The sequence below is a fragment of the Cupressus sempervirens genome, chromosome 5, assembly GCF_028749045.1.
Source record: "Cupressus sempervirens isolate cs-2001-9-10 chromosome 5, ASM2874904v1, whole genome shotgun sequence".
NCBI lineage: Eukaryota > Viridiplantae > Streptophyta > Pinopsida > Cupressales > Cupressaceae > Cupressus > Cupressus sempervirens.
In genome coordinates this window covers 1033413778-1033433502 of record NC_143122.1, presented here as the reverse complement: position 1 = coordinate 1033433502, position 19725 = coordinate 1033413778, and the positions used below count along the sequence as shown (strand labels likewise).

Here is a 19725-nt window from a genome sequence, read left to right as displayed (position 1 = left end):
TGCACAAAAAAACAGCGAGTGCCCTCCTTTGCTTTAAACGTAGACTAGTTTGCTTAATCTTTGTGGCATATACGCCTTCATAAGCATTTTACATCATCGTTGTTTAAATAACATTAAAACAACAAGAGCATAAACCTTTGCATTCCCTAGAGGATGCTTTGGAAGTCGCACGAGCTTTAACTCTCTGCCACGGCATCCCCCCTATAAATTCAAACGTTTCACTACCGAGTTTTCACAGCGTGTCGGCTAAAAATACTGCAATTGAGTATGTTGCATCAGCAGAACACGCCACGCTCAAGCAAATCGTTTGACGAATGCAATGCTGACATTTGTTATGCAGAGGCTGGAAAAGCTGCAATCTATTTTACTTCTTCTGTATTTATAGCATCGTTTTCTTACGAAGTTTTAAGTGTTGCATTAATTTCTTTGTTTCACTTCCCTTGAATCACCGTGTCATTTTATTTTTTCGATGAGGCTCTAGTGGTTGAAAGGGAAGCTTGACAGATTGGTTTTATTTAGAGACAAAAATGGCTTTTGGCGGCTTAGTTGCTTGTGCTGAGAGTTTTTCACTTGCAGTGGGGTTCAGGCGGAATTCAGTCACTCGTACTCTGGTAAGTATTTAGTTCCTTCTATGATTTTAATTTTCGGCAATGAGCTGCTTGTTAGTATTTAGCCAGTTTCTAAGGTCGAGGGCATCGGAATTGGGTGGTTTTGTTATGTTGTTTTTGTAGAAATTAGTTTCTTGTTGAAATCAAGTTAATCTTCATGGAGGTGTTTCTATGACATGCTTTGTGCACCAGCTATGTCAGTTTATGTTTTCTCGGAGCGCATAACTCTATTATGAATTGTGTTTTTCCCTTCTTAATTCAACGTGTTTTTCTTTTTGGTGAATAAGCTGCTTGTCCTATATGGATTTACGTAAAGACTGTGTGAAAATAAGTGCGTTCAGTTTTGGGATTATACAAGCAGCGTCTAGATATAACTGTGTGTTTATTTTTGCATTCAGGTTTTGGATCACATTTCGTGATCCATCAGAGGACGGGAAATAACGGTCAATTTTTGTAATCTATTCAATGAGCAGTGTTTTTCTGTACAAGGGCAGCGAATTCTGTGTTTCTGTTGGTTGACAGTACTAATTTTTTGCAAATCAGTTAGGTGTTAATATCAAACTTATCTTTATTCCTATCTTACATAAGCAATTATTTTTACCAAGGGACACAATTTTTGTTTTTGTTGGTTTAATGTGCCCCTGGCAATTATGTTTTTACTGGTCTATGTGATGTATTTTTCAGAAATTAGACGTTTGAATTTTGAAACAATTTTTTTGTTATCTACTTTTCACAATTATTTTTATTTTCTTGGGAAGGGCAGAAAACTTCCCGATCCTGTCAGAGGATGGTACCAATTATGCGTGCTCTCTTTTTATGGTATTATTTATTGCTTACAAGCTATGTGCTAATATCAAATCTATCTTTATGTAGTCACAAACTCTCTTTCATAAGCAGGTTTTTCTTTAGTTCACTGAGATTTTGTGATTCTATCAGCCGACAGTGTCAAATAAGCCTTTTCCCATTTAATGAATCTGCAAGGCCAAAGCAGCCTATGGTACCCCTAAGTAGCATACACCTCGGAATAGGATGCTAAAAACCTTAAACAATTTGTAACTTCCTCTTTAATCTGCTCTTTGACAATGAATTCTGATCACTAGGTTTTCTGTTTTGTCTAGCTGTAAAGTACTTAAATTGACCGCCTTTAAAATATTCACATAGCTGGAATGGATGTCATGGATGTCATTTTATGCTGGGAACTCCATTATAAAATGTGTTCTATCTCTACCACTCCCATTTGTAACTTCCTCTTTAATCTGCTTTTTGACAATGAATTCTGATCACTAGGTTTTCTATTTGTCTAGCTGTAAAGTACTTGAATTGTCCACCTTTAAAATATTCACATAGCTGGAATGGATGTCATGGATGTCATTGTATGCTGGGAACTCCATTATAAAATGTGTTCTATCTCTACCACTCCCATTTTGCAGAAAAGGCATATTCTTTTTTCCTATTCTCCCTTAGACATCATTCATCTACCTGTTTTGCACCTCAAATGGCGAGAACTAGTCGTGAGCTGAGCTATAAACATTTGTGCTCTCCATTTGATTTTTGCTCCTATCCTATGTACCACTCCTATGTATGCTCCTATATTTTCTCCTTTTATCTAACATCGTGTTTCAGTAACAAGCTGGGTGTTATCATGGGTTAATCTTCATTACACATCTTTCAGAAGCAGTATTTTCTGTCAAATGGAACAAAGTTATGCATTTCTGTTAGAGGATGGTGTTAAGGCAATTTATTTCCTTTTGTAATATCATTTACAGACAGCTACTTGCTATTATCAAATCAATCTCTATGATCTGAATTTCATGAGCAGTATTTTTTTGTCAAGGGCAACAATTTTGTGTGTGTGTATAAGAGCCAATTATCAGTTGGGTTTAGTGTTTTAGTATCAAGTCAATTTTTATGACCTATATTTGATGAATAGTATTCTTTTGTCAAGGGCAGCACAATTTCTTGTATCTGACGGTGCCAATTATGTTTGATTTTATTTATTTTAATAGTGATACTAGTTTTTGGATTTATCTGCATGTTAATATCAAGTGAATATCATTACTTATCTTTCATTTACAGTTTATTTACCCTCAGTGCAACAATATTTTGTGTCTCAATGTGTTGATAGTACCATATTTATCGTGCCAGGGCTTTGGAGGACGAAATGTTTCAGCGGTCCGGCATGGCTGGAGAAATTTTACGTTGCCGGTACAGAAAAATCTTTCTGGTGTGTGCCAGTGTCTAGTGGATCATAGGTTAGACAGGAATATCCATGACGTCCGAGAGGAGGAGGAGGAACAGCAATTTGTTGGATGGTTTAGGCAGGCATGGCCTTATATACATGGCCACCGTGGGTGCACATTTGTTGTTGTTATCTCAGGCGAGATTGTGTCTAGTCGGCACTTTGATTGCATTCTTCAGGTAGGCTACTAGTCTGAAACTAGCTTTCAAACGAGTACTTGACGTCCCATTTTTTTCTATATTAGCGGTGTCTCACTTCTTCAATGGTATTTTGTATTCATGTAGTGCCACCGTGCCATAGATTATTTTTATCTTGTGAAGTGACTAAAATATTTTATTTTTGATGTTTCTGGTTTAAGATTGTATATGCTTGTAGTGCCACCATGCCATAGACTATTTTGATCTTGTGAAGTGACAAATACTTTTAGATGGTAAGATCTACAACTGTCCATTTTTCATCTTCTTGTGCTTTCTGATAGTGCTTTTTTGTCTCGATGGTGGATTACATAGTGTGAATTGAAACATTGATCCAAAAACTAAACACAACCTAAAACCAGAAACATTGAAAATAACTATTATGGATGGCAGAAAACAAATTCTCTTATAATATTTTCATATATGCCTTTATCTCTTTTTAATATCTTGTTTACTTGAAAATTGTAATAATCACTCTGTAGTCATTTGAATGGAATGGTTAGAAGTTAGAATTGACTATTTAAAAGGCCCTTCCAGGTGAGTTTGATTACAAGTTTAGAATGTTGAAGTAAGATTACAAGATAAAAGCAGAGTTTTAGGGTACTATCATGCGAGATAACAATTTATTATATGAGACCTCCTTGTGGAAGCTTATTTACTATGCTCCACGGAGTTTCCGGGATGGGGACGTCTTTCCGGTACAGGTACAGGTCGAAGCCAAAATTTAGGGGACGTGACCTTAGGGGACGGCAATTAAAAACTTATAGAATTCAAATATGCATATCATAACATTGATAAACCATTCACCATAGACAAATACTAATTACTTCCATTATAACAATATCACATACATATATAGCAAAAATCAAAATGCCTAAAGGCTCCAAGTATCATGCTGAAATCAGAATGAAATAAAGAGAAGTCCAACTAAAATACTAAATGCAAGCTTTCTTCACTAAACACCATCTTTCCTCACTGCTGCTATTGCTCTTATGTTTTTTTTCCTTCCTCTTAGCAAGTATGTCAAATCTAAAAATGATTAGAAGAGTTAGTATTTTAATGGACCAAATATGGGTTGCATATTTGTCTTATGTCTTTAAGACGACTAGGGGCTGTGTGGACAGCAAAAGTTAGAAAAAAATTCATATTTTGGGGGCAGTTTGCCTTTACCAGACTGGCTGGAAAAAAGGGGATGGCCAGCAGTTTCAGGGACTGATAGGGGATGTCAAAACTGTCCCTGCTACTGCTAGCGGTCCCCAAGTTTCCTGCCAAAAAAAAGGGTCATTTCGGGGACGTTTCTTAATTTGCCAAAATGGGGACGACTTAAGGCCGCATCCCCTTTTCGTCCCTGGTACGGGTACGACCCTAAAACCATAGGGGACGCGTCCCCATGGAACATTGCTTATTCAAATTCTGCTATTTGAGGGGTTTCATCTCATGACTATGTTTTGTATTATGGGATATTTTATAGGATGCAATTGTGTAGTTTTTGAGTCAAATTTATTTTTCTTATATTTTCATGAGAAGTGGTTCACAAGAACCCATCACCATGAGCATGAATGTTCTTGATGCTTGACCACTATGAGTGCCCTAGATGCAGTGAGTGCTAAATGGAATGTTCTGCTCATGAAGTGGTTCACAAGAACCCATTGCTCATGAGCATCAATGTTTTTGATGCTTCATTACTATGAGCAGTCTAGATGCAATGAGTGCTAAATGGAATGTTCATGCTCATAAGAGGGGGTGGTTCCTGGGAATCACTACTGAAAAATGACAAGGTTGAATTCTTATAAATACTACATAATTTGACATATTGTAAAAAACTAACTTGATAAGTTCAGTATTGACCACTAACTTACTAACCTTTTTGTATCTAGAATGCAGTGGGCTTTAATCTATTTTGAGGCTAAAATGTAGGATATAACTTCAAATTGTATGTGTTATTGTCAATTGTATGGAAAATTAGCTAATTTCAATATGCAAAAGTGGAAAATGTCTCTGTTGGAAAAATTGTTCATTGGTGGATCTAATTCTGAAAATTTTGTGAGAAATTAGTCAATTAATAAAACACAATCCATATATAATACCTACTAACCCAAGCCAGAAGAAAATGTGTACAAGACTTTTGTTGTTGGAACTAAGAAATTTCAGTGCCTTGGGTATTTTGTTTTAAATTTGAACCTAAGGTTTGAAACTCTTAACCAAGCTTAGGAGGAACCTGTACATTCGAAGATAGGGTTTATAATATGTTAGAAAGGTAAAGGAGACTTATAGGTCCCAACATATCTAGCATAACACAGAAGTTTGGGACATGATATGCTACCTATTTGTGGGAGTGGGACTCTTTACATTTTTCTCATTTGATGTTTTATAAATATGCATTTTTACATTTTTAAATTTAAACCTTCCTATTTTTTGACATTTTTTTCATATATATATATATATATATATTGTTAGAGTTTAAACTTTTGAGTGTTGATTTCATGACAAATCCTCAAAGTAAATTGAGTGTTGCTAATCTCCTTACATTCCGTGAGGTGGTCAAATGCTCATATATATAGAAACCATCTTGTAAGGACTATTCTTCTTCCACAATTGTAGTTGAATTTAAATTGACATTGACTTTGCACCCAGCTTAATGCCTGCTTTGATAGGTTTTCTCTTAACACAGGTAGCATGTCCTTGATTATTATTATTGTTTTGCCACTAGACCATGGGTGCTGGGCTTGTATTCCAGTTTTACAGACATTCTTGTGAAGAATGTTTTTAATTAGATAAGGAGATTCTTATTTTAACAGAAAACTGCATTGTATATTTTTAAGTGCCCTTTAAGATCAGTTTGTTACCTATTGGCGGACTCTTCATTGTAATGCTTGCTGCTGCCCTTGTGTTTGATTCTGCTTAGTTTTCCCAATGCATTGAATGGCATATATATCCATATAGGATCATTCACTCACTGCTATAGGAAATGATGACTTTTATAACCATATAGGAACATCCATGTCTGCTACGAGGAATTTAGCGCATTACATGTGAAGACATTTTTTTGATTATCACACTTTGATGAGTTTTATTCCGTCAGATTAGATCAGGTTACTGCCGAGTTTTTGTTCACATGGGTTAGTTTTGAACATATCAAAATTGAAGTTGAGTTTATAGGGGGACTTGTATTCCGATTTCTTCTTTTTACGAGTATTTTCTTCATTTGCATTTTTTTGTTTGTACATACCATACAACCATTTGTTCTTATGGACATCTTGGATCTATGGGTATGCAAGTCATTGTGCACCCTAAACAAACTCATTGATTATGGTGAGAAAACATGAAGTGAAGCACAGTCTTGATGCTAAATGATGCAATTCTTGTTCAAATTGAAAACTACATACCATACGAATCCAGAGCTTGAAGAGTGTATGCTTTTTCAAAAAGAATTTAAGCATTGGAATGTCTGGTGTAGTTAGCAGATGAATAATGTGTTATCCCACTTTGGTTCTCATATGACGATTATTAGATTGAAGAAAATAAAAAAATATAACCCACTGCTTTTCTAGTTTTCTCAATTATGTGAATTAAAACTGTACAAGTAGAATGCTTGTAGTCAAGGGAGATATCTGCCATTGGTGGATATATTCAGCACACTCATAGCCTCTTGTTTAGGAAGCGATTCATGTAATTTTATTTATACTCCAGGAACTAGGTGACACATTCACAGAAAGCAAATTGTTCCATGTGCGAGATCTTGGACGCCATTTTGCTACTGGGAAAATACTGCAGTATCAATTGATTTGAAATGATTTCTTGATGTAATAAATTGATTGTTAGAATAGGTAATGACAGTTATCTCATTAGAATCTTGTCTGTATTTCCCTTTATCCGAAGTTTGTGCAGGATACAATTTATTAAGTGTTAAGATAGTACATATGTTGTTGTGCAGAACAGTAGAATCAGCTTTGTGCATTAACAATAAAAGAATAAAATTAAACTAATGCCTTGTGTGCCTTTCTTTAATAACTTTGACACAATCTTTTAAATAAAAAACTGAAAATCTTTGAATTGCAGGATATATCTCTTCTTCATGGTTTAGGAATAAAGTTTGTGATTGTTCCGGGCATTCATGTTGAGATCGATAAACTTCTGATGGAGAGAGGTAAGGCCAGTGTTCAACGTAATTATGCATAAGCATTTTTTTGCTGTCAGGGAACTAGGAATATCTATTTATATGATGCATATTTTTGGAAGTGAACTAGGGTATTTCTGCATGCTTCAGCTGATATTTTCTAGTTATTTATTCAATTGCCAATCATTTATTTTACCTGCATTTAGACATTTTATATATATTGTCTTTTGAGTACTTCAAACCATATTGTGGGGTATTTATTAATAGGAGGGGCTCTTGAGATATGATCTGGGATCTATATGAACACGAAATCTTTTTCCATTATTTGAAGAATGGTTTGGTAATTCCATATTTCTTGTTGGCCTCCAAATAAAAAGGTCTCGTATTGTGTAATGGACACCCAGGAATGCCCAAAAGCTGAACTAAGGCTGAAATTATATTAATTCAAAAAATGCTGCAATCAAGTACAAAGAGATGTATTCCAAAGGCCAAACCCTAAGGGAATGACGTCTAGAATATTACAAGAGAGGATGAACGTCCTCTAATGCCAAGAAAGATATGTGATTCACACATCCAAACTCTTATCAAATGCAATTCACAATCATCCGATACAATAATCCTATGCTCAACAATGAGACTTTCAGCCCTATTTATCCTTTTCTTCATCCTTCTGGAAGGAACTAAAACATTAATTAATTGCAAGGGCTAGAAGCTTCCTCCTTCCAATAATTAATGCATACCCTAAAAACTCCTCCTTGGAAATAATTAATTAAATCGAGAGGCTTCCGTCCTTTCAATAATTAATACATACCCTAGAAGCTACTCCCTTGTAATTAATAATTAAATTAATTAAATACAAAGTCACCTTTAAATTGAATGACTTTATAAGAAATTAATTTAATTTCTTCTTATCCTCCACTTAGACTTTGGAGAACGTGAAGGCTAAAACATGGGATCATTACAAATCCGCCCCCCTTGAAATTGCTTGTCCTCAAGCAATTAAGTAACATAATGAACTCCAACCTCCACCTGGATCCCAATTGAAGTATTATGTGATATCCATATTAAACAAACTACAAATGAATATCATTAAGACCAACCACATGTGCTACAAGTTAGCTCCCAAAACTTGTGCTAATGCAGTATAAGTCTCGATGTCACCAGAAGGCGGCTCCATAGAAGATCTATGAAACCTCTTCCTCCCAACTGCTGCAACACAAAACTGAATCTTTGTAGATGGTGAAGACTAAGCCCAACTCCACTCAGGCGAATGATCAGCCTCAAACATCAAATTGTCATAAGACAATGTTGTATCCATGTTTAACATTTTACTATCCCAAGAGTGAACATTAACACTTTGTTGATCGATAGTATAATATGACTTTGTCACTATATTGCTCACCTCATTAGCAATAACAAGTGTACAATCATCAAAGCACACATCTACAACTGCATGCATACTGCTAAACTCTTTGTTGGATGGTTCAACGGACACAAAAGTGGCTGCTGATATGACAGTATCCTCGCATTCTCCTAATCCCATTATTGTTGCATCGCCATTTGCTGACAAAGCTTCATATGTGGACTCCTGACTATCACCAATAGCATAGCCCGGTGGTGTCTCAATCCCATCTGAAGAAATCGACTACCTTCTGCTCTGGAGCAACATACAAATCATCAATGTTGATGCCCATCTGTCTAGCCATAAGCTGCAACATCATATCCATTTTCCTATTCCGCTCTTGTTGCATACGTTGCCCCTTCTCTAATGTACCCAATAACTGTGTGAACATCACATCTTGATCTGGACTAATATACATCTTTAGCTATCAATATGATCTCCACAGGATGGCAGGACTTATAGCTCTGATACCATTGTAATGGACACCTAGGAATGCCCAAAAGCTGAACCAAGGCTGAAATTATATTAATGCTGAGAATGCTGCAATCAATTACAAAGAGTTGTATTCCAAAGGCCAAACCTTAAGGGAATGACGTCTAGAATGTTACAACCGAGAATGAACGTCCTCTATTGCCAAAAGAAGAGAGTGTGATTCACACATCCAAGCTCTTATCAAATGCAAATCATAATCATCCGATACAATAATCCCATGTTCAACAATGAGACTTTCAGCCCTATTTACCCTTTTCTTCATCCTTCTGGAAGGAACTAAAACATTAATTAATTGCAAGGGCTAGAAGCTTCCTCCTTCCAATAATTAATGCATACCCTAAAAACTCCTCCCTGGAAATAATTAATTAAATCGAGAGGCTTCCGTCCTTCCAATAATTAATACATACCCTAGAAGCTACTCCCTTGTAATTAATAATTAAATTAATTAAATACAAAGTCACCTTTAAATTGAATGACTTTATAAGAAATTAATTTAATTTCTTCTTATCCTCCACTTAGACTTTGGAGAACGTGAAGGCTAAAACATGGGATCATTACATATTGTAGATGGGAAGTTGTTCGTATCCATTTTTCTGCAATTGTGATTATATATTTTAGCTGTCTTTGCATAAAAAATATTCAGTTCTATTATATATTTTTTAGCTGTTTGTTCCTTATTGTCATTTGTCTTAAAGATGTCTTATAGAAGTATGACCTGATATATTGCTAAGTGATAATGAATTCTATGAGCTTGCACTTATATACCTGATGACAAATATTTATTATTTACTATATGGAATGAGGTTCTTGCATATATGTTGCCATGGCTGTCAGCTAGACATCAGAACTTTATAGGATAATATAAGATGACAAAAGAAGTGATTCATCTTTGAGATTTTAACAGCATTTTTGACAAACTACAACTAACTCTGTAAATCACCCACAAAGTCTTAAACATTTTAACATAAATATTCAATTTTGCAGGAAACAGGGCCAAATATGTTGGGCAATATCGGATTACAGACACTGAATCATTAGAAGCAGCTATGGAGGCAGCTGGGACAATCCGGTTTGCCATAGAAGCCAAACTTTCGCCTGGGCCACCAATACCAAGCCTTCGCCGTCATGGTGACAATGATCGTTGGCATGATGTTGGAGTTAGTGTTGCCAGTGGTAACTTTTTGGCAGCTAAGGTTAGATGACAAGAATGGGTTAGGTTTAAGTTACTCATGTTATGGATGCATTGATTACAAAATAGGCAGAAAATATTAGTTGTATAGTTAACATGAAGGTCTGTATTTGAGTAATTTGGAGCATTAGAGTGCTTACAAGTTACAGCTTAAGCACCTGTTTTTGTTTAGTTTTCTTTAATTAGGTCTGTGATATTACTCATTAGAATTTTTTGATGAATCTGAAGGATATAGTGTTTGGTTTGAGAGTGTAGTACTTCATTGGCTTTTGACATTAGCCCATGAACTTTTTGTATTGCCTTGAGACAGCGAAGAGGTGTTGTCAGTGGAATTGACTTTGGTGCAACCGGAGAGGTGAAGAGAATTGACGTTTCTCGGATAAGGGAGAGGCTGGCAGCTAACTGTATTGTTATAGTGAGCAACCTGGGTTACTCCAGTTCTGGGGAAGTATTGAACTGCAAGTATGTCAATAACATTTTACTTTAGCTAATTGCACTTGTTTGTTTTACTGCTGAAATGTCATAAATGTATGTTTAGCTAAAAGTCATATGAGCTATTTCCAAAGATTCTTCATCATCTGCAAAAAGGCAATCTGCTGCAGAAGTAACATAATTCAATGTTCAGATTTACACTGGACCTGTTATTATTTATTTATTGCAAGATACATTTCTTCTCAATGTTGCTAGGATTTGATGTTAAATCTAAAGGACTTGTCGGGAGTGGAATATGGTTCTTGGACAGGTTTCCAGTTGCCAAAGCTCTATAACAATGAAAAAACCTTGCCTGGGATGTCCCCAATTGAAACTGGGGTTCCACATGAAGAAACCATTGGCATTACTGATCGTCCCAGAAAAGCTTAAGATATTTTCCTGTGTGCTTCCTTTTAAACAATTTCTATCTTGCTCTCTCTACTGTCCTATCTTCTCTCACATCCTAAAGTGCTATGACTTAGTTCCCAACTGAAATAGGACCTTGGTTGGCTCTACTTCTGGTAATCATGTTTCCACCTGTTTCCAACTGACTGTTTTCAGTTCACGGCGGCACCTTAATGGCTTATGTGCTTACATTGGTCAAAGATTCTAGTTTGTAAGTAATGATTCTAGTTGTCTGCCCACTTTATTTCACTATTTTTTGGAATTGTTTCACATGATTCCATCTCATGTGTGCACCCATAACAAAACGACTTTGCCTATTGGTGTAAACATTGTGCAAGGGCCATGTTTCTATGGCTATAAAATCACATAGGTGTTTGTCCTTATGCAGATATGTCTTGCACTTCGCTACAATGTGTGATGAAGATTTTATATGATGCTCTGATTTGTGCATATCCTTTACCAATCTACTTGAGTAAAATTTCTTTTTTGATAGGCAACTTCCTCTTGCATGGTGTCCTTCAGCTCAAATACCATGACTGATAGGTATCTCTTCCATTGAATTCAATTGGGATTTGCAGTAGGCCAAGTCTGTTGTGGTATTCCATATCCAGAGAGTTGTATGTGTTGTCTTTCCCAATTTCAACACGTTGTCATATCTTCTGAGGATTTAACTTGGATCTCCATAATGACAGCCCCAATATTTTTATCACTTAATCTCATCTAATTGGTCTGTAACTTTTGCTATTTTACTAAAACATGTGATATTTTTTTGAAGTTACCATAAATGCCACACATTTCATGAATGTTTCAGTCTGCTAGAAGACATTTGATTTGCAAGTGGTTTGAGCTTTGGTTCTCCTTTAAATTTATCCATTTGACGGTCATACAAACTCAATGGTGTCTAGAAAATTGACATGTGCAACTAATACCCAGGTAAATTTAATAATATGCTTTGTCTTCAACGCTCACACCTTAATACTACCAACTATGTCCTACAAAATTGGATTTTGAATAAATTTGATCAGGCAATAATAGTGACTATATCAAATAGCTTTGGCCTTAATGGTCATCTTGAAATACTTCTTGTGTACCACACTCAACAATAACAAAATATGAATGCAACAAGTGGCCTTAAAGTATTCTAGAGTTGCTCGGATTTATTTCTGATTTTCTTTGTATGAATATTGATGATGTACTTTTAATAAATGTAAGAGCTTTAATCAGGTTCCATTCAAAGAAAACCATTAATGCCATCATAAGTTCGTTTTTGTATGTTTGAGAGTCAGAGATTCAACTTTAAATTTCTTTGCTTTTGAAAGTTACAAAACTGTTTGTTTTGCATTTGTAAATATGGTTTGTTGTATGACAGTATATACAGAGGTTACTTGTAATATGAATAGTGTTTTAAGTCTTATAAATTTTATATATTTCTGCAGTTTTTGGACTGAAAGGTAATTTTCTTTTGAATTTTATTGCGGATATGGGTTATGGCTTTCAATCTGGTTGTTTATGTTAATGAGATTGATTGAATATTCTTTTGGTGCCTGCAGCACATATGAGGTGGCAACAGCCTGTGCCTTGGCTCTTCGAGCGGACAAACTGATATGTCTTATTGATGGTCCCATTTTAGATGAAAATAGTAGGCTAATTCGTTACATGTCCCTTGGTGAGGCAGACCAACTAATACGGAGGCGAGCTGCACAGAGTGAAGTTGCTGCAAACTATGTACAGGCAGTTGCTGATTCTGATAGTAATGATCTTGCATACTCTGGTCTGAATGGAAACAATGGTTCGTTTAAGAAAGGGCTTAATGGAACTTTTCAGAATGGTGTTGGCTTTGGTAATGGAAATGGGCTCGGGGTAGGGCAGGGATTTGCAATTGGTGGTGAGGAGAGGTTGGGCAGATTAAATGGGTACCTTTCAGAACTAGCAGCTGCAGTTTTTGTGTGCAGGGTAAGATTTTTCTGTCACCATAGAACTCTCTGTAGTCATTAGCAAGGAATTGCAAGTTATAGATTTGTTTCTATTTTTCAAGAAGTGGAATATTTTATATTTACTAATAGCATATGGTTATATTGACCATCCAATTCTGAATTAATTGTTTTTTCACTTACCAGTGTGCATGTGTGTGCAATGGTACTTCTTTCTTAAGGCTTGTCCCCAGAAAAAAAAAAAAAATACTACCATAGTTAAATTGGTTTTTTGGATGATCCTGACAACTTGGCATATGTAGAAGTCCAAAGTGCAACCATAGTGTCAATCTCTTTCCAAGTAGCTGGGTACCCTGAATTTGAAACTACTGTCCAGCATAAATCTGTTCTGGTGATCATGTGCATTCTATCAGAATGATGTTTTTTTTAAATTTATATTCTTCCATGCGGTTTGTTGTCTATCAAGTGTATTCTCACGAAAGGAAAAATAACTAATTTTACTGAAAATTTGAGCACTGACAATTTTTTTTCCTTTCCCAAGTATGAAATTAAGATTCTGCTGAGTTCTTATCCCACTTGCTTGTCAGCTTTGTTGAGATGTTGGTCACGTTGACTGTATTTGACCCCTAAAGTAGCTATTTTAGGAAAATATTATGGTATGCAATTATTTACACAGTTATTTTTTAGTAGCTTTTTCTGTTGTGAAATACCCCCTACTCTCTTTCCAAGCTTCAAAGATTGACTGCATAGATACATTTGAGCAGAGATGATCCCTAGTTTTGAATTGAAAAAATTTCACTAGATTTTTCTTTTGGATTAATGTTTGCTAGCATACTTTACTTGATTGTAAGTTTGCACAATTTTTGGGTTTCATGTTATTCCCTTTTTTATCATTTATCATTGTTTTTAATCATGTGATTGTGGATCAATCCATAAATTTGGTATATTTCTGTTTGTGATATTGCCATCAGGATTTAACTGTGTGATTGAGCTCCATTGTGTACGAGTTGAACTTCTGTAATAAAATGCATATCACAAACTTTAATAGGATGTTTCTGTTTGTTGGTTAATTATTAATTGTTCAAACTTCAATTTTTTAGGTGGTAATGTCAGAATGGATTTCTGTCAATAAATCCAATTTGCCTGTAACATGTATTGAAATTATATTGTTATTTTGGACTTTCATAAATAATTTAACTTCAATAGGTTGAAATTTTTTGGTTTATGTGCTTTGTTTCCTCAAAAAACTGCTGCATACTGGTTTTCAAACACTTTTTTGAAAAGTGTTAGATACTGCAACTAGATAACGCAAATACTTTTTGATCTTCTGGAATTGAGCTCCATTGTGTTCAAGTTGAACTTCTGTAATAAAATGCATAATACAGAACCTGAAACCTTTTGTAGTCAGGGTACAGTGCCAATTGTTCTGTCCTATAATATTGGTTATCCATCAATGTAATAATTGTCTTTTGATTGTTGCTCTTAGGTAGTTGTGTCAGTTGGGTGACGGTTATGTTTCTCTTGGCAACTGTCGGGTCCTTTAAATATGTTTTGTAGGAAGGGGCTAATGCAGAGTTAAATGAATGGTAATCCTTGGTTCACCATCTGTGGTCTTCTTCTTTGTAATGAATTCATTAGCTAATAAAGATATATGACTCCTATTTCTGGTATTCACTATCATCTGTATTATTATTTCATGTATGCAATTTACTAGGTATAGCAATAAACATCTTTCTTGACCCCATGGAAATCTAATGCCTATTGGTGTGCCAAAATTTATGAAAAGAGTAAATTTGATCAAGTTGTGGTATCATTCATTTTTGCACTTCCCTTCACTTATATTTGATGGAACAGAGCTGGATGTTTTTAATACTAATCCTATCCAAAATGTGCATTCAACTCAAAACGAGAGATCAAAGAATGGGGTTAATTTATTGGTCTTCAATTTTGTATATGTACAAAATCAAGAGTTTGTTATATAACCACCATACTTGGTAAATATACATAAGTTAATTGTTCATCTCTAATCTCTAATTGTATTACTCTAGTTAATTTAGTTTAACTAGCTATTATGAACTATACAGTATAGATCAAAGTAACTACCCGGGCAGCAGGTGGGGTTGCAATGAGCAAGGGGATAAGAGAAAAACCTAACATACATTTGCTGACCTTTTATATGTGAAAACTTTGTTAGCCCAATTGTGGGTAGTGATCGTATATATTTATGGGGGCATAACAATCTTGGTATCTAAATTATGTTAGAAACCGAATATAGATGCATTTTAAATGATTTCAGTGTGTTTTAGACAGATGTATTCAATATATCTATGCTAATGTATTCAAGATATCTATGCTAGTATGTATGGGACAATTTTCATTTGACTTTGAGAGCTCGTGCATATTAGCTTTTTGCTAACATCTTTCATTGACCAAGTAAAATCAACCATGGAAGTTCAACCTGGTCCACAAGATGAGGAATAACTGGGGACTCATATTTAATTGTAGGAAAGAACTTCAAGTGATTGTTCATTGCCGACAAACATCTTCCCATACAGTAAATGGTTAATATTCCTTGGCATGTGTATTTGAAATAGGTTGTCTGGGGGCTCTTAAGTTAGTCTTTACCAATTTGCTGATAAATGAGTGATTTGCAAACTCACAAGTTGCAACTTTCAAGTCATGAAGGGTTGTGTGAGCTGAAATCTTTTTGAATAATCTCAAGCCTATAATATACTATCTTGAATACAATCAATCATTATACTTCTGTTTTGTTCATCTGTGTTCTCTCTAGATTGCTTAAGCAGAAATCTGTTCAGTAGCAATATTAAAGTGAACCATTGACACAATATTGCCATTCCACACTGTCTGCAATGATTTTGTCAGTTTGGCCTGCTCCTGTTTATTAGTTTGCGATATTTTGTCCAATATAGTATATTGCTTCAAATGAATGAGTGCTGGGAGGGTCTAGTTCTATTGATTGTTGAGCCTAATTTCAGTTTAGCTGGCATGTCATAAATTAATTTCATAAATGTTTTCTTTTCTCAGTTGAAATTTGTTATTGGTTTGTGAGAAGGAAGATACCCATGTTTTGAGCCAATTCCTAATAGGCAATAGCTAAACAAGAGGATTTTATGTAACAATTGTTAATTTTTGTATAGTTAGATAGAAGCTTGCAATTATTTTGGTTACTTTATATATACTTATAAACAACTGTGAATATGCAGGGTGGTGTGCAAAGGGTCCATCTCTTGGATGGTACAGTTGGTGGAGCTGTATTACTAGAACTGTTCAAAAGAGATGGCATGGGGACCATGGTTGCAAGGTTTGTTTCTTTTTGATTTCAAGCATCCTTTTAGTTATGGTTGTGGGTTTTAATCATTTCTGCAATATCTATATGAAAATGGAGTTTTATATTAGATGAATGAATAAATTGTACATCAAGAAGAGCATTGCATCACAGGATTTTCTTTTCCATCCTAATCAATAAAGGAAGATTTTTATGGTATCAGAATCTTTTATATGCTTTGCAAGTGTTGTGAGTACAATTGTCTAAGGCACCCAGGAATCTAGAACTCAAATTTACAAAATTCTCTCCTGAGCTTTTCTGATCGCATCATCTCTCTCTTATCGGATGAAGAATGAAGCAACCAAAAGATATGCCAAGCAAATTTCTTAGAAAACCAGAGGTTTCTGAGAAATCCTGGCCTCCAATTGACAAGCCCACAAAACATACGATGGTACCATTGATCAACATTCAGACAAATTTGCCTAGCAAATTTACAGTCCTTAAAAGCATGCTTTATAGCCCTGTGGTTGCTGTGCTCTACACACAAGCCATTTGAGAGACTAATTTTAGTTATGTGTGCTTCCTAGGACATCCTTTAACCAACATTTATTAAAGTGCCCTGATAAAGTGCAAGGCGTTTGAAAATGCATCATGGACTGGAAATTGTCATCCATAACTGACAGCCTTGGGATTTAACTTTTCAGAAATGCTGAATTTGGATTTGAAATGGCTGTATATAGCATGTAACTCAAGGAATTTGTATGTTTGGTCAGACACAATACATCATCTAGGTTCAAGCGTAAGAAAGTCTGCTTTAAATTTATAAATTATCATTAGCTTTTACCATATTTTTAATTTCAGCTTTCAAGTGAAGAATGCTGATATTTGAATTTTTTGTTAATAACGACATTTCTGGATCAAAGTCATAATGAGGATCAATCAGAATCCTGAATCATTCAAATCACGTCCTTTAGAATCCTTTCAAAGCTAATCTTCTCTTGATTCTGGGAACTGAACCAAGGGATTTAACATTTTTTCAAAAACAGCAACTATAATATCTACTATTTCCGAAGATCTCATTCATGTCAAATGCTCTAGTGTCCATCTGCTCTACTTTTAAGTGATTGCTGGTTCTGTCTTATTTCTTGGAGGTGTCTGTACAACAGACCTGGCTCATCACATTCTTATTCTGACAGATTTCATGATATATTTAGCAGTCGTATAAGAAAAATTAATTTTGTCTTATTTTATGTCAATTTCTGATGCTTACTGCTAGTTATATTATGAGCTCAAAAATACTTGAATGGTTCTCTTTTCTTGTTATTATTTTAATATTATTGTAAAAAATACTTAGGAAGGACAATACCATAATTATGGTTCAAAATGATGTATTTTTACATACTCACCCATCTTAAAGAAATTGAACTTTTTGATCTATATTGAAAAGAAGCATGCACAACTTAGTTGATCCAGTGTCTTTTGGACTCAGAGTTCAAAAGGATATTGTACCAGTTACTGCATCAGGAGGTGATTTATCATATGGTTTATTATTATGTAGCAATGAAAACTACAGGAATTTTAACCCTATGTCTGTATTGCCCTTAATGGTACTTTCTCATTTAGAGATGCTATATGCTTTTTTTCAGAATCAAATGTCCCATTTTAGCACACTTTGCAAAAGCAAGTATTCATGTATTGTATGATATTCCTTTGGCTTCTATTTCTGTTGCTTTATCGCAAACTGTTGTTGCATCATTTGTGAGAAGTTTCTGATGCACCCAGGTTTTTATCAATTCCAGTCATAACAGCTCCAGCTTTTCTGCATTAGTCTGATCTTCTCAGTGGAATAAAAATCTTCTGCAGTTTACGTTCTAGTTGACCCTTCATTCATAACATTTGAAATTACTGATGTGCTTTTAAGCATTTTGTTCTCAGCAAACAAACACTTTGCTGGTGCATATAAATTTCTACCTTGAAATAAAAAAGATTGTTGTGAACATTCAGTTTGAAGACAATGAAGAGCTAAGCCAGCAATTGTAGAAGAAATTCAAGTTCCATTTGCTGGATGAAACACTCAATAGAAAGCAATGCAGCCATACTTCAGAGCTGCTTTGTATGTAGTTTTTCTAACAGTTCAATCACAATGTAATGGCATAAAATTGAAAGAAATGGCCACTTTCTAGAGAAATATAATGTGTTTCATATAGCTCAATTAATTCCATTATGAAGTGGGAGGATGCTGGTTTATGGATGATTACCAAATTTTTAGCTTCAATACAATTCTGTCGTGAATGCCATTAGAATAATCTGCAGAAAGGTGTTTTTTCAAAGAATTCTTATGACACAACTTTATGATAAAAGAAGAGTTGACACGTGGCACAATCAAGTACTCCCAAGAGGAAGAACATATCTCTCCCATGCTAGTTATTCTCCATCAACTGCACATTATGTAATGCAGTACGATTCATCATGAATACTTATTAAACAACCTGAGACCATATGATCACAAAGACATTCATAAAAGTCAAGTTTGGATATGTATAAATTTCAGACCACAAAGACATTTATAAAAGTCAGGTTTGAATATGTATGAATTCCAGAGGATTAAATGTGAATGTCACATTCTTCTTTCATGGGATTTAAAAAATTTAACAAAAATACAAGAGACAGAAGGATTGCCAAGAGATTTGATATTAAATAAGGAGCCAAAGCCTCCTTATGTATTATCCCTTTCTATATAAAATAACTGTCCAAATATGAAAAAATTAAAAGACGACTAATTTTAACTATTTAAAAACATCATTAAATTAATTAAATTTTAAATAGTCCTAAGCTACTTGGGATTATTTATAACAAAATAATTAAATGTTTCCTTATTTATTTTACTAAGTGACTTTACATTATGCCAATGGGAAATTTTCAAGGTTGCATGGGTACTCGTACCCACACCCCTGGTACTCGTACCCACCGAGTACCCACGTACCTAAGTACCGGGTACATGTACCCCACGTACCGGGTACTCGGTGGAGAGCATCATAGCTAAGGACCTTGATTAAGATTCTGATTTTTTTTTGGTTTTTTATTTTTGTATTAGCTTGTTGTTTATCAAATGTAATTCAATACCAAATCAGTTTGAAACTTTGATACTCATTAACAATAAACTTTATCACTGTTCAAGTCATAAGTTTATCATTTGCAATGTGTCATTGTTATATGATTTAGGATCCTCTTGTTCATGTTTAAAGTCTGCCTTCTTTGTTATGCATCTAAGCATTTATTATGTATTATTATTTCAAACATATAGCAAATCTGAAACTGAAAACAATACATTACATTTGCAAACTTTATCACTGTTCTTGTTTTGAAAAACCATTGTCATGACTCATAATTT

At 34.8% G+C, this 19725-nt stretch overlaps 1 protein-coding gene across 1 annotated transcript in view; it reads left to right on the top strand.

The window, feature by feature from the left end:
• Positions 1 to 234: 234 nt before the first annotated feature.
• The window catches only part of LOC149559453 (putative amino-acid acetyltransferase NAGS2, chloroplastic), a 247412-nt gene continuing 227921 nt past the window's right edge, over positions 235 to 19725 (top strand). Inside the window, exons 1-7 of the mRNA XM_089833368.1 lie at positions 235 to 611; positions 2754 to 3026; positions 7101 to 7188; positions 10037 to 10245; positions 10552 to 10703; positions 12668 to 13070; positions 16273 to 16370. Of these exons, the coding sequence (XP_089689494.1) occupies positions 528 to 611; positions 2754 to 3026; positions 7101 to 7188; positions 10037 to 10245; positions 10552 to 10703; positions 12668 to 13070; positions 16273 to 16370 (1307 nt within the window). The 5' untranslated portion in view covers positions 235 to 527. The remainder of the gene's footprint in view (positions 612 to 2753; positions 3027 to 7100; positions 7189 to 10036; positions 10246 to 10551; positions 10704 to 12667; positions 13071 to 16272; positions 16371 to 19725) is intronic.